Source organism: Megalopta genalis, chromosome 3, assembly GCF_051020955.1.
Source record: "Megalopta genalis isolate 19385.01 chromosome 3, iyMegGena1_principal, whole genome shotgun sequence".
Classification (NCBI taxonomy): domain Eukaryota; kingdom Metazoa; phylum Arthropoda; class Insecta; order Hymenoptera; family Halictidae; genus Megalopta; species Megalopta genalis.
The window spans coordinates 20,248,051-20,263,266 of NC_135015.1; the positions used below are offsets into that span (position 1 = coordinate 20,248,051).

The 15,216-nt window shown below is 38.9% G+C and overlaps 1 protein-coding gene across 3 annotated transcripts in view; it reads right to left on the reverse strand.

Annotated features, from left to right (window-relative positions):
• The window catches only part of nAChRalpha6 (nicotinic acetylcholine receptor alpha6), a 587,858-nt gene that overhangs the window by 108,270 nt on the left and 464,372 nt on the right, over positions 1-15,216 (reverse strand). For 2 of the 3 annotated variants that reach the window (XM_033478260.2, XM_076520266.1), the window contains one exon: positions 11,402-11,488. The exons of the other annotated variant lie outside the window; for it this stretch is intronic. In XM_033478260.2, the coding sequence (XP_033334151.1) occupies positions 11,402-11,488 (87 nt within the window). The remainder of the gene's footprint in view (positions 1-11,401; positions 11,489-15,216) is intronic. 3 annotated transcript variants of the gene reach the window in all.

Sequence of the window (15,216 nt, forward strand, 5' to 3'; positions counted from 1 at the left end):
AAATTCGAAAGGTCGAATTCAAACCACTCCACGCGAATGAATATTATATTTCGTATGAAAGAATAATTAACCGTCGGAGGGGTGGGGGTGGGAGCGCAATAACGAATCATTTTCTTTCGACGCGTTGTATCTTCCTTCGTCGTATCTCGCTTTTGCTTAATCGAATTAACTTAACTGAATCAATTGAAACCTTTTGAATTTATGGTTAAAAAATTCTTTTATCCGATCTGTTAGTTTTTATAAAATTTTCATATCGAAACGTTCTGTTATCTAAACACTTTATTCAAGTTCTCTAATTAGTGGTAATATATCTAAATAATACAATTATTAGATAATATGGAACGTTTGGATAATATATATAAATATATATGTATAATATAATATAATATAATATATTAATAATATTATATTATATTATATTGTACTAGAATATTATTAGTATTATTATACTATACTAATACTATATTATATATATATATATATATATATATTATATTGTACTACAACATTATTAGTATTATTATACTATAATACTACTATATTATATTATAATACATTATATTATACTATATACTACTATATATATTATAATATATATTATATTATATTATAATATACTATAGTATTAGTATAGTATAATAATACTAATAATATTATAGTACAATATAATATAATATAATATATTAATAATATTATATTATATTATATTGTACTATAATATTATATTATATTATAATATTATTAATATATTATATTATATTATATTATACATATATATTTATAGTATAATAATAATTGTATCATAGTATAATAATGCTAATAATGTTGTAGTGCAATATAATATAATATATTATAATATAATATAATATAGTATAGTATAATATAATATAATATAGTAGTATTATAGTATAATATGATATAATATAATATAGAATAATATAATATAATATAATATATAAATAAAATGTTCGGATAAAGCGAGTATCTACTGTACATCTTAATCATGTAAACCCTGTTTTAATTTCATCGGTCGCAATAAAATCAGTGAAAAGCAATCCACGAAATTTAAGTGAAATATACGATTCGATCGAAACTGCGATTCCTCGAGGATGTCCGGAACGTCTTAAAAAGTCTGATCGAAGTCGTTTCGATCCGTGGGACACGCTGCAGCGCCGTCTGTTACGTCGTTTAAGAGGTTCGATCGCGGGACCGGGAGGAAGAGTAAATACATTTAAGGTCACTTTGCCGGTACACGTTCTCGGGCTAAGTACGATAATTAAGTGAACGTATCTCGCGAAGCGACGCGTCGCTTTGTACACCTTTCGAACTTCCCTGAAAAGCTGCATGGTCCGACGTTGTCAATTAAAGAGCACTTTGTAACGGCGCGGATGATTTTCTAGGAAAGTGTGCCAACTCCGTCGGGCGCAGGTCGCGAAACGGCGAAACGAAACGAAACGAACCGAACCGGTGCCCAAGACCGTCGTCCCCTATTCAGAAGATTTCAGCTGCTTCACAGTTATATCTATCTGCTTTCCTTTTTTGCGGGATATTTTCCAACTTGTCGACGAGGACAGCGATAAAATAAGATATATTTGCAGCCAGTGTCACAAAAATCAATATTTCTCTGATGTAATTCGATCCTGAGAAATAATAAAGTTTAAAAAATAATGAAGTTCGAAAGAAAAAGACATTTCAAATTTTATTCTCCTAATAATAATTCGGTTATATATAACACAATAATAATAATAATAATAATAATAATAATAATATAGTATCGCAGATAATACTATTTGGTATAAAATAGAATACATCTCCAAATCGCGTTATTTTTTCAATGTCTCAATATTGAATCAGAACAGCAATTTGCCTCTTTTCTATAACTCTTTTTATCTTTTTATTAACTGCTTTGCAGAAGTTCTCTTCAATTTTGTTCACCGCAACGTTTCCACTCGTCAAATGTTAAATAATATATATGGCAAATAATCTAGCGCAATAAATTTCAACGAGGCGAAATTTAAAATTAGCAGTAAAAAATGGACACCGTTTTTACAACAAATTCGGCCACCGCTGTAAGGTTAAGCGTCAATTGTTTCGTAAGCGAGAATCAACGTACGTGCCGGAAACGCGAAAGTGTGAATTGGAGCACTTCGAACATAGTAATTACAATAGTAAACATTCAGGCCGTATGATTACATGAGTAATCATCGCGGCGCGTGTACGCGCGAACGTTAATGCAATTCCCACTTGATACGTATTGCAGGGTTACGATGCACGCACGGCATAATTTACCCAAATGCGTCATTGCGAACGGGGAGCCGCGAATGATTGGGCTGCGTTGTAACGTTGCTAAATAAATCGGGCGTTTTATTCCGCGAGATTTCCACCACGGAGAATTCTGCGCGAACACGCCACGTTTCGAGTCAATCGACAGCAGTTTCATCGAATGCAAGCTTATTAAGCCGCGACAATTAATTTTACGAAAACAATGCTAATGGAAACAATGCTCAACAGAATTCTAGCGTAAAAATTGGCCAACTTAAACTGACGATAGCTCCGCGGAAAATCATCGTAGGACGATGATTTTTCTCTTAAATTAAAGCTTGAAATCTCTACTTTCGGACAGGCTTTATGGATTTTAAGTTTGCCGCTCCCTTGCCACTGTAATAATTTAAATGCGACGTCGTGTTTATTATTTTTTAAAATTTGAATTTTTGCCAAGTTTGACGAAATGCTCGGACCTTCTAAAATTTTTTACGCCAATACCATATACGGTAGAATGAAGTCCAATCTTCGCCCTTTAATCTAAAACAAAAGAAACGTGGCTGCGATTTTTTCTCGCAAAGTTACAGCACTTTAAATGATCCCCTGCATTTTCGTCGTGTACCGTCGGCATTGGTGTTACACAATATGCACCGCGAGAAGGTTGCCCGTTGAATTTTGCAGATCTTGTGAATATTATGTAAAAGTAGAGATTTCAAGCTTTCATTTAAAAATATAGTCATCATCCAAGAGTGATTGTTCGCGAAGTTATCGTCGGTGAAAGTTGGTCAAATTTCATCGAAAATTTGTCTACGCTACATTTTGAGCTGTATATTATAAGTAATACATAGGATGTCCCAAAATTATTGTATTTTCATGTACTGTGAGGTTCATGAGATCATTTGAAGTAACTTTTTCCTTAGCGAAAATGCGATCCGCGGCTTGGTTTACGAGTTATTAACGAAAAACAGTGACCAAAGAGAGACGGGCTCGGTTGGCGCGTGGCGGCCGCGCCAATGAACGGAACTGGGCTCCGCGCGCTCGTTGACTCGGCCGCCTCGCACTAGCCGAGCTCGCTTCTCATTGGTCACCGGTTTTTCGTTAATAACTCGTGAACGAAGCCTCGGAGAAAATTTTCGTAAAGGAGAAAGTTGCTTCAAATGATCTCAGGAACCCCACATTCCCCGGAAATACCATAATTTTGGGACACATATATTATTAAGCAAGCTACATGTATTTATTCGCACTGACACATTCGTATCGATATTTTCTCACCGAACGAGATAAATTTATCACTTCGAGAGCCTGCATCGCGAACCACAACTACCCGCACCTAGTCGCGCCAACTAATTTTCCGTCGTTCGAAAATTCGAAGCGGTTCAACGAAATATGTGCCTTTTTCTGCCGAAATGCTTCGGGACCCGCGCGAACGTGAAAAGTTTCGCGAGTCCGTCGGCGACGCAAAAACACCGGCGCGGACACGTTTTTCAGCCGTCGCACGGTGTACCCACTTCCCGAGGTCGACAAATAACCGAGGCGTGCCGTTTTTCCTGGCCAGACGTTTCCCGCGGCGTGTCTTGATTCCCCTTTAATTAATTTCTCGATCGTTCCCGCCCGCGTTCCGGTGCCGCGACGAGTCTCGTCCATTACGAAAGTAACGTCGGTTTCTTCGGTGCCCGAGCACTCGCGCGGAATGACACGCGGGGCGGGGGCGATGCAGCAAGCACGAACGCGTAACATTGGGAAGTGGAGGCAACGGCAACGTCGCGTCACCGAAAACAAAGACGCCGGTTGACAACGAATTCATAACGACGGGGGAACGACCGAACGAACCGTTTTAATTTACTTCGATCGCCGATAAAACCGACGCCGAGGCGAACGCTGGCGGAGAATTGTAGAGGAAAAACGGCGCCCGAGAATTGGCAGCTGTCCGGCGCACTATATTTGCTAAATACTTGCGAAAAAGGCGCGCCCCGATCGTTTCCGATTATCTTGACAAAGTTGTCAGCTCGAGCGCTGTCTCGGAGATTCCATTCGGCCGGCCGTTTGCTCGCGCAAAAATAAACCGTGTTTCGGGATGGGAGGCGTCTTTTTGGAAATAAATTCGGTCTACGCGGCGATACGCGGTTATTATGGAAATACAGACTCGACAGTGATTTGTTAATTAATTGTTTGTACCGCGTGTCCACGTTACGTTCGCGAATACAGTAATGTCTCCCTTACTGACGCTCGGATTGTCCACTAAAATGGACAATTTGTGAAGGGGAGACACGATTATTCGAGCCTTGCGGCTTGTTTTCATAATTGTGGACAAGTTATAACTATAAAAATAAAGCGCAAGGCTCGAATAATCGTGTCTCCTCTTCCCAAATTGTCCATTTTTGTGCGCAATCTGGGCGCTAATTAGAGAGACATTACTGTAAAAATTATGAAATAATCGAATCTCCTCGCGCTTCCCGAATAATATGAATTGACCGACGACGATCTTCGCCGCCATTCTCGGCCGATAGCGATCGAGTGCTGCGGCAGTGGGGCAGCTAATAAGGGTGTGGGGGTGGGGGGAATATAAGCGCAAAGGCGCCTTCTTGTCGCGCGAGGACTATACGTTGTTCCGCGTACAGTAATGACTCCCTTACTGACGCTCGGATTGTCCACTAAAATGGACAATTTGGGAAGAGGTGACGCGATTATTCGAGCCTTGCGGCTCGTTTTTATGATTGTGGACAATTTATAACTATAAAAATAAACCGCAAGGCTCGAATAATCGTGTCTCCTCTTCCCAAACTGTCCATTTTTGTGCGCAATCTGGACGTCAATTAGACAGACATTACTGTAATGCCACAATTACATGGAAGGGAACATTTCTCGACTGTTCTAAATAGATGGCAAATGGTTAAACCTATTACAAGTCCAGAAAACCGAAGAGTTTGGATATTTGCAAGAAACTAGTGCGAAAAGAATTTCTTCAATGTACAGGGTGAGTCAATCGACTCTTTCGATTTAATTTCTCTTGCAAACTATATGTATTAAAAAATATTTCCTACTAAAATTGTTTGGTACAAAGAGAAGAGTGTATGCACATGGTGACAATTAATTCGTTACTAGTTCCCTTATTTATTAAAATATGGCGTCACTTGACAACATACGAAACGCTTGCACATGTATCAATTGCATTTAATTCTTGCATTATGAAATGAAGTAGAAAATTAAGTAAAGATGAAGTAAAAATTATAAATATCTCGATAAACAACCATTCCTGAACCTTTGCACCTTAATCAATTTTCCTTCTGTATTAAATAAACAATAAAATGTTGCACATTACAGTTAAAAAGGGTCAAAGTGTTCATCATGTTTTAATAAAAAAAGCAAAATAGCAAAAAATGTACTGTTTCAAGGAAAATCTTGCGAGAGCCGAATGAATGGCTCACCCTGCATATACTCGGGATCCTTTAATCAGTAATTTAAAATAATCAGTAATCTAAAGGTAGTTGTCTCAGAAGCAGATTTTGACGTTTCCGTCGCGAAAGGTTCTACGCTGATATGCATAGCATAATTTGAAGTTACGAACTAAGAGTCCACTTTCGCAGGCGACCCGGTATCTGCTTATCGAATAGAAATTTATAGAAATTGCGGCGCTCGGTTCGGGACGCCGCCTCTAAAATTTAATGTAATCCTTTTTACATGATAATGGATAGAGGACACTTTGAGAATATGATGGTCGCGGGATGCGCCAATGGCGCCGGCTAGAAAATGGGGGATAGACGAACGATCAAACTTTGTCGGGATATCCTTTTGCATTTAAACCACCCTATAAGTGAACCATGGCCGCAGCTTTTAAGTAAGGTTCCATGTATTTGCATGTTAATTGAGACCTAGTTCCTTTGCTTGACTTGTTAGGGGGCGTCGCGCGCGCGCGCGCGCGCACGCCCTCGCTCACGTTAATTTGCGATGAAAACGGGGGAAAAAAGAATAATTGGAAGGAAGACATTTTCTCTGCGTATGCCATTTAACCTCTTGGCCTCGCGATTTATTTCCAAAGAAACGCGCCCCGTGCAGACCATTTTAATTCAGCGCAACCCTTTCGCGAAAATATCTCGATTTTTGTTTAATACATTTATGTAAACGCGGACGCTATTTCATTTATCGTACTGATAATTATACTGGTGTTAAATAACAATTGAAAGATATCCTTTTGTTAAGTTACGTTTTAAATTGCGGTTTGATATTTAACAAATATTATTGAAATATTGCGAATAAAATTTAGAAACCATTGAAATTAGTTTGCTATATTGTCTAATATTGTCTAATATTCTCTAATATTATTTAATATTATTTAATATTCTCTAATATTATTTAATATTATTTAATATTCTATAATATTCTCTAATATTATTTAATATTATTTAATATTCTCTAATATTCTCTAATATTATTTAATATTATTTAATATTATTTAATATTCTCTAATATTATTTAATATTATTTAATATTATTTAATATTCTCTAATATTATTTAATATTCTCCAATATTATTTAATATTATTTAATATTATTTAATATTATTTAATATTCTCTAACAATTCGTTGTAACTGCAATGACACAGTTTAAAAATAGAAAACGAAAAGACAAGCGAATATATGCAAGTCTCATAATTTCTTTTGTTAAAAGTTAGAAGAAAATATAGTTTTATCAACGAGATTGTCCGTATAAAAAGAAACGGAATTTCTAAACGCGTCTGCCGGAATTCAAGATGGACGCGAATGTCTCCGATAGAATTTTTTTCGCTGTCGCGATTTTTCTCATTAATAATGCCGCTTTATAACGTTCGATTCGATACACTGTAGCCAGCCCGGAATGACTTTCGATCGAGGAATCGAAATTCGGTCAATGGATGCATTAACGCGTGCAATTGGTTCCCGGAGGCATTAGAATTTATTTCTACAATAACGTGTGCCGTTAACAGGAGACGAGTTCCATTAAATTTCGCGGCAGCCAATGCCGGTTTATGGATACATTGTGTAACGCTACGTCACTCCGTGAGAATAGATTGCCGTGACTTACATTTATTCCGGGAACAATGGAAACTAATTTCAAATTTGTAATCGCCCCGAGTCAATGAACGTTTTCCAAATGCATACATATCGGCTCCGACAGAGTGCAATTAATAAAATGCAGATTACAAAATTGCATCGCTGCAATAATTATTTAGTAATTGTTCGCGGTCTACCGCTGCATTGATTTGTCCGTGTAACGAATATAAATATTCGAAGGAATATTCGAATAAATATTCGAAGGAATATTCGAATGAATATTCGAAAGAATATTTGAATAAATATTCGAAAGAATATTTGAATAAATATTCGAATAAATATTCGAATGAATATTCGAATAAATACTCGAATGAATATTCGAATAAATATGCGAATAAATATTAGAATACAAATTCGAACGAATATTCGAACAAAACTTGTTCCTTTCGAATTAGATATTCGAATAGAACTTGTATTCTAATCTTTTAGTCGCTGTTAAACACGATTTCAAATGCGTATTAATAATCCGTCACATATTATTCGCAGCCCGCGTTCAAATTCGTTTAATTTCAGCTTTCATTTCGAGTTTCAATTTAAGTTTCGATTTCGAATTTGATTGAAGCTTTCCCCTAAGCTTTTATTTAAGTTTCGATCGAACTTTCAATTTAAGTTCCGCGCGAAGTTTTCATTTAACTTTCAACCGAAAACCCTCTTAATTTCACCTTTTAATTTAAGTTTTTATTTAAGTTTTAATCGAAACACGCGGACGGTTCGCGAGAGATCAGCGTGCAAATTAGTCGCACGGAGGCGCGGAAAGAATATTTATTTGCGCGGACAAAAGAAGAAGAAGAACAAGAAAAAAAAAAGAAGGAAAACGGAAGCCCGGACGCGACAGGAACGAAACTGATCGTGGGGCTGTTGCTGCTTTAGATTTGTACAGTTTGGTAGGAAAACGAGCGATAAAGCTCGGCCAGGTGTACGAGCGTGCCCGGGATACTGGATTTCCGATGGCGCAATGTGACACCGGCCTGTCTCGTTTCAGGCACGAACTTATTCAATTAAATCCTGGCAAGTCGGCGCAGAAGTTTTCGAACTACGGCCGAACGAAAGTCGTTCGGAACTACAGAAAGGGAATTCCCGGCGACGCGCGCTGTTCGTCGTTTCGTTTGTTCCCCGCCGAAAATGGCAACGTGCGAAGTCGACGCAGCGTTGCCGAGAATTTTCAGGGCTCGAAGATACTCCTTGATCCCGAGGAAATGTCGTAGCCAGGCATCAAGAAACAGCGTGGAAAAAACTAACAAGCTTCTCGGCAATTCGATATTTTCTGCTAAATTATATATTATTATATTATTTTATTATTATATTATTATATTATTACATTTTAATTAAACCGAAGTACCAAATTATGGCAGTCTCTGTAGAACCGATAAGGACACCGTTTATTTTATTTAACGTTATCGTAACAATGATGCCATGGTAATTGTTTATAATATATTCTAATTTATTATATTATTTATTATATTTATTATATTATACATATATTATGTATAATATATATGTTATTATATATTATTGTATACGTTATTATATATTATATATATTTTATATAATTTTTTTATTTACAATTTATTTTATATTATTATTATTATTATTATATATTATTTTCCTCTGGATAAGAATAAAAACTTCGTCGCATTGAAAAGAGCTGCCCGATTGCAATCGACACATAAAATTAATGCCCACGAAACATTCAGAAACAATGACAATTTTTCTTCGTTAAAAATTGTCACGATTCTATTAAACACCAAAAAAAATAGAGAAATAAAATCATAATAATCTTCCTTTCCACAGTTTTCTAGCGCGTTCATCAACGTAATTATTAGTCTCGGCAAACGTGAAATTACGAATTTGATTAAACGTTGCTCCGGGCACCGTATCGATCATTTACCTCGACGTAATTAAAACCATCGTAATCAGAAAGGAAGTGCGCACGGGGTCCCGAGTCCGCGGGTCCCCCGTGTCTTCGAAACATCGTCGCGCTAACGAGTGCAACATTCCATTAAAATTACCACATTCCGTCGGCGATCGAAGCGAGTCGTTGCGTTTCATCGATCAACGTCCCGCGCGAAGAAAGAAAGAGCGGGGGGCAGGGGAGACGAAAGAAAAGGGAAGCTCTTGCTCGCCGAAAGAAAATCCATCATTCGATCGGAATAATCCCAACAGCAAACACCGACATCGCACGCAAACGGTACAAGCCAAAAGGAAAATCAATCAGCGGCAAAGAAAAGAGAAGAATTGACGGGGTTGCTGCAATTAAACGAGCACAGCTCCGTTACGAAGCCAATTTAACCTTTTATCGAAGTTTTAGGTGGACCATCGAAAACCCAGTGAAAATCAGATACCGTTCGCAGCAACAGTTTCCAAATCTTGTTCGAGCGAAACTTCATTAGTTAATTGAACGTTCTAATTCTTCGTTGAACATTCGATTCTTGGTTGAACATTTAACTCTTTATTGAACGTTTCATATTTAATTGAACATTCAATTCTTAATTGAACATTCGAGTTTCAATTTAATATTCAATTTTTCATTAAATATTTTAGTTTCCATCGAACATTCAATTCTTAATTGAACATTTGATTTTCCAGTGAACGTTCAATTCTTAATTGAATATTTAACTTTTCATCGAGCATTCAATTCTTAATTGAACATTTGACTTTCCCCATTGAGCATTCAATTCTTAATTGAACATTTGACTTTTCGTCGAACATTCAATTCTTAATTGAACATTTGACTTTTCATTAAACATTCAATTCTTAATTGAACATTTGACTTCCCACTGAACATTCAATTCTTAATTGAACATTTGACTTTTCATCGAACATTCAATTCTTAATTGAACACTCAACTTTTCATTGAACATTCAACTCTCAATTCAACCGTTCAATGTAACATAACTCTCTAGTCTCTTCATCGCATTGAACATAATCTCGAAACACATGAAACCTGACTCCATTTCTCATCAAGTTTCCGCTCGATCTTTCACCAACGAAACAAAACAGAAGTGTAACAAAGTGTAGAGCTGTTTCGTAATTGCCGCAAACCCTTCGATCGCGAAAATCGACTTGCTCGACACAAGACGTGTCCCAATCGAACGTCGCCTACTTTATCGCACGTCCGCACCGATATCACCGTCATCAGCTTCCGACAAAAAACTGAGTCCCGGGCGAACTTGTCGCCAGCGAGAAGCATCTGCAAAAACGCTTCGGTGACTTCGGTAACGGGCGTCGAGAAATGGCGGAGAGCTTGCCTCGGCGTCGCTATAGTTCGCGTAATAGTCCGTGCGTCGCTATAGCTCGCGCGTGGCTATAGTGGCTATAGTTCTCGCGCGGATATAGCTCGCGCGTGGCTACAGTTGGCACGTGGCTATAGCTCGTGCGTCACTATAGCTCGCGTGGCTATAGCGGCTATAGTTCTCGCGCGAATACAGCTCGCGCGTGACTACAGTTCGCGCTTGGCTATAGATCGTGCGTGGCTATAGCGGCTATAGTTCTCGCGCGAATACAGCTCGAGCGAAGCTATAGTTCGCGCGTGGCTATAGTTCGCGCTTGGCTATAGCTCGCGTGGCTATAGTTCGCGTGGCTACAGTTCGCGCGTGGCTATAGTGGCTATAGTTCTCGCGCGAATATAGCTCGCGCGTGGCTATAGCTTGCATATAACTATAGTTCCTGCGTGTCTATAGCTCGCTTGTGCCTACATCTCGTTTGTGCCTATAGTTCGCGCACACCATAGCTCGCGAATCAGCAAACATCGCATCAACGCCGGCGACATTCAATCAGGACGCGTCTCGGTGCAGCCGATCGATCGGATCTCGCGCGCACGATGTAGAAAAATCCCGAGACGAAGAGAGCGAGATAATAAGAGAGCAAGATCGAGAAAGAGAGACAGTGAAACAGAGTAAGAGAGCGAGAGCGAGAGAGAGAGAGAGAGAGAGAGAGAATGGGGGGAAGGAAAAGGCGGTCAGGAGTAAAACGGAAAGAAGCGTTCCCAACCACGACAGTAGAAAACTCACACCGAGGCACACGTTTGTAAGCTTGCAGAAACTCAATGTACCTAACAGGGGTATCGCGTCGGAGACCTGGGGCAGGGTCTCGGCGACGAGGTTCAGGAACACCGTCAGCGATAACAAGATGGTCACTCCTGAAACAGTCGTAGCCCAGCGTGCTCAATGATCCATTCCGTATTCGCGTTCCGTAGCAAGTAAGCCGACGATCGTGCTCACCCATTGGCACGAGCGTCGTCCCTCGACTCTTCCTGCTGGATCGTCCAGACGGCTGACAATCCGGGGATCAAGACCGTAGGTGAATCCCCGGGTTTTAAAACAGCCGCCCGATAAGGTGAAGAATGGGGATCGGGGCGGGGTGGAGGCTTTTCTCTACGGATCGAGTGTCTGATATCCGAGAGAGAGAGAGAGAGAGAGAGAGAGAGAGAGAGAGAAGACACACAGAGAGAGAGAAAGAGTGATAGAGAGAGACACACAGAGAAAGCGAGAAAAAGAGAGGAGGAGAGTAAGAGAGAGATTGAAAGAGAGAAACGGAAATAGCGAAAGAGAGAGAGGGGGGGGATTCGATTGATCTTAAACCGCCGGCGCTACGGGAATACTCTTTAACGTTGAACGAGATTGTTACATCCTCGTCGTTGGCGCACGGATCGTCGGGACAAAGACACGGAAGGCGCTCCGCCCTTCTTCCGGTTTGTTTCATCGCCGATCGGATCGGTTCTTGAGGATCGTGGGCGGTTAGGACGGAGGCCCCGACATTGAGATTCAACGTTGTGTGCGCGCACTTTTGCCTGCTTGCTTAGGGCGGCGCAAGCGTCACGGTACAGCCGGGGAGACGGCGAGCCTCGCAATTAGAGGGAGATTAACAGGTTTGCTGCCGGAGGGGTGTCACTAGGGTGCGCAGGTAGAGTTATGCACTCAGAAGTTACAGTTATGTATAAGATATCGAGAGTACGGAATAACTGTTTCTTTTTTAGAACTGGACTCTAAGTGAGTTGAATATCTTTTTTCCGATCAGAATGCTGTTTAATTTTGCTATCACTTGGCATGACAGAGAAGAAATAGAAACCATAGGATAAAAAAGGTTGAGAAATGGGAGTGAGTTTCTTTATTTTTTCGATGTCTCTTCAAGAAATAGCAAAATTGAAAAAAAATGCATTTTGGTCATCGTAGACTGGCCCCGTTAGCCTTGCAGCCTGCTTTTATAAGTCCCAATTGTTGAAAATTACAAAAACAAGCCGCGGGACTCGGATACTGTTATTTCTCCCTAATTCGCGCTCAGATTGCGCACAAGAATGAACAATTTTGGGAAGAGTAGAAACGATTGCGCAATTACTGTATATCAACCTTGCGGTTCGTTTTTATAGTTGTGGAGAATTTAACTATAAATAACTATACCGCTCGAACAATCGCACCTCTCCTCTTCCCAAAATTGTTCACTTTTGTGTTCCAATCTGCGAGCATCGATCAGGAAGAATTTACCGTATCGCCCGTCCAGTAATTGGTGCAGCGTACACGCGTGCACGCGCGAGTTCTCCAATTGCTCGTCGTCGTCGTCGTCCCGCTGATCCAAGGCCGCGCGTGATCACTTACTTGAGAAATCGGCGACGTTGAAGAAGAGCGATCTTCGCGACATCGATATCTTTCCTCTGGCTAAGGAGCTTGGCAACGAACGACATCTTTCCAAAATGTCCCTGTAACGACGATCGATTCGACGATCGGAAGAGCATCGACGACTTTCGACGACACCGTTGATCCGACATCGAGAACAGAGGGTGGACATTTTTAACAGACTTTCGAGAGCACCATGCTGACGCATGGAATCGTCGAGCGACAATTGCTGTGCAACAAATTCCGTGGAAACTTTGTTCCGAATTTGTTCGAAGAATTCGATGTACCTATACAATAAAATTCGTGGGCTTTGAGATCGGACATCGATTATGTAACTCTCTGTACCTGTACGCAACGTCGATAGCCTTTGAAATCAGCCATTAATTGTGTAATTTGTTGTGCACAACTTCTCTGTGTACAAGATCGCACAGGCTTTAAAATTCGGATATTAATTACTATCTATAATTCTCTCTGTATCTGTACGAAATAGATAGGCCTTTTAGAATCGGATATTAATATATTAATAGTAAATAATAGTAATAATATTAATTATAATAAATATAATATATTAATATATATATATATATATATATATATAATAGTAATAATATATTAATATATATAATAATAATAATATATTAATAATATTAATATATTATATTTATTATAATTAATATTATTACTATTATTTACTTATATATACATATGAGTAAATAATAGTAATAATATATATATATATATATATATATTATTTACTTATATATAATTCTTTGCACCTGTATAAAATAGACGGGTTTCAAGATCGGTTATTAATCGCGCGATTTTCCAGACTATGCAACCCTTTCGCTGGAAGCGCTATGCCACGAGAACGAAGTGCTCGAGATCCAAGCCAGTTATGTGCTTCCCACACCGTACGAAAAAACGACGATATTGATGCTGGTCATGTTGTCACTATTGCGAATTCGTTTAGAGATCCTCCCACCGAGTTTCACGAGTGTTCATAATCGCATAAACGTCTATAATGCGAAGTTCTTCGTGGCGTTCGACGCAGAAGACGGGGGCTTCGAAAGTGTATAAATTTATTTACAGGAGCGCCTTCATTAATTTTCCCTCGAATTGGGAAATTTTGTCGTAGGAAATGAACTCTCATTTTAATGAATCGTCTAACAACGACGGTGCTTCGACAAGCATACCTCGTTGTTATATTATATTGTTTCAATGTTAGAATTTATTAGTAACAGACGTTCGTTAATGCTACAACCCGCGTTTTTTTTCTTTTTGTTGTAAAATATGAGCCGACGTCTGCCTTCGATTATCATATAACACTTTGAAACGTTAAAGTAAAAATTTCAAAACATTTTCATAATGTTGAGGTTAGAAGACCATCATGATCTCTGATAGAACATTATATATATAAAAAATAATATATGAAATAATATATATATTTGTTATACATCTGTAATATATATAATATTATCTATATTATAATATTATACAATAATAATAATATATTATATTATATTATATTATAATATTATATAATAATAATATATAATATAATATAATATTATATACTATATATGATAATATTATACAATATTATATCGTCAAGCTGCAATATTATAATCGATATTATAATATTATATAATAATAAGATAGAGTATATAATATATATATATAATATAATATTATATACTATACATGATAATATTATACAATATTCTATCGTCGAGCCGCATTTCACAGCAGAACCGCTACAAATTCCCGTCGCATCGGCCGTCCCGGCCGATCAATTAGGGAAGCGACGAGTAGAAAGGGCGAAATCATGTTCCGCGGCGACGATTTTCAGCGCATAAATGTCGCCGAGATATCACCGCAGAGCACGGGAGAGACTAATTACGTTTTTTCTTCCTCTCTTCTTCGCCGGACTGGATGGAATTATGAATAATATAGACGGTACAGAGAGGGGTAGAAGGTTGGGGGGGGGGGGGTTGGTTCCGTGCAACAAGGCGAGCTCACCGCCGCCGAGGTTACGGCCGCGGTGGTAGTTTTATCCGGGGGTGGAAACTATCCCCGCGACCGTATTATTCCTCGGCGTCCGCATTCCTTTTTTGAATCTTAATGCCCGCAAAAAGAACCCGATATTATTCAGCCGGCGCTGAAAGAACGCCGTTCGCCCGCCGACAATTTCTTGCTCCCGCCGTGTTAACCCGACGCGGCCGAAACCATGCGATATTTACGGGGAACGCGGTTTTTC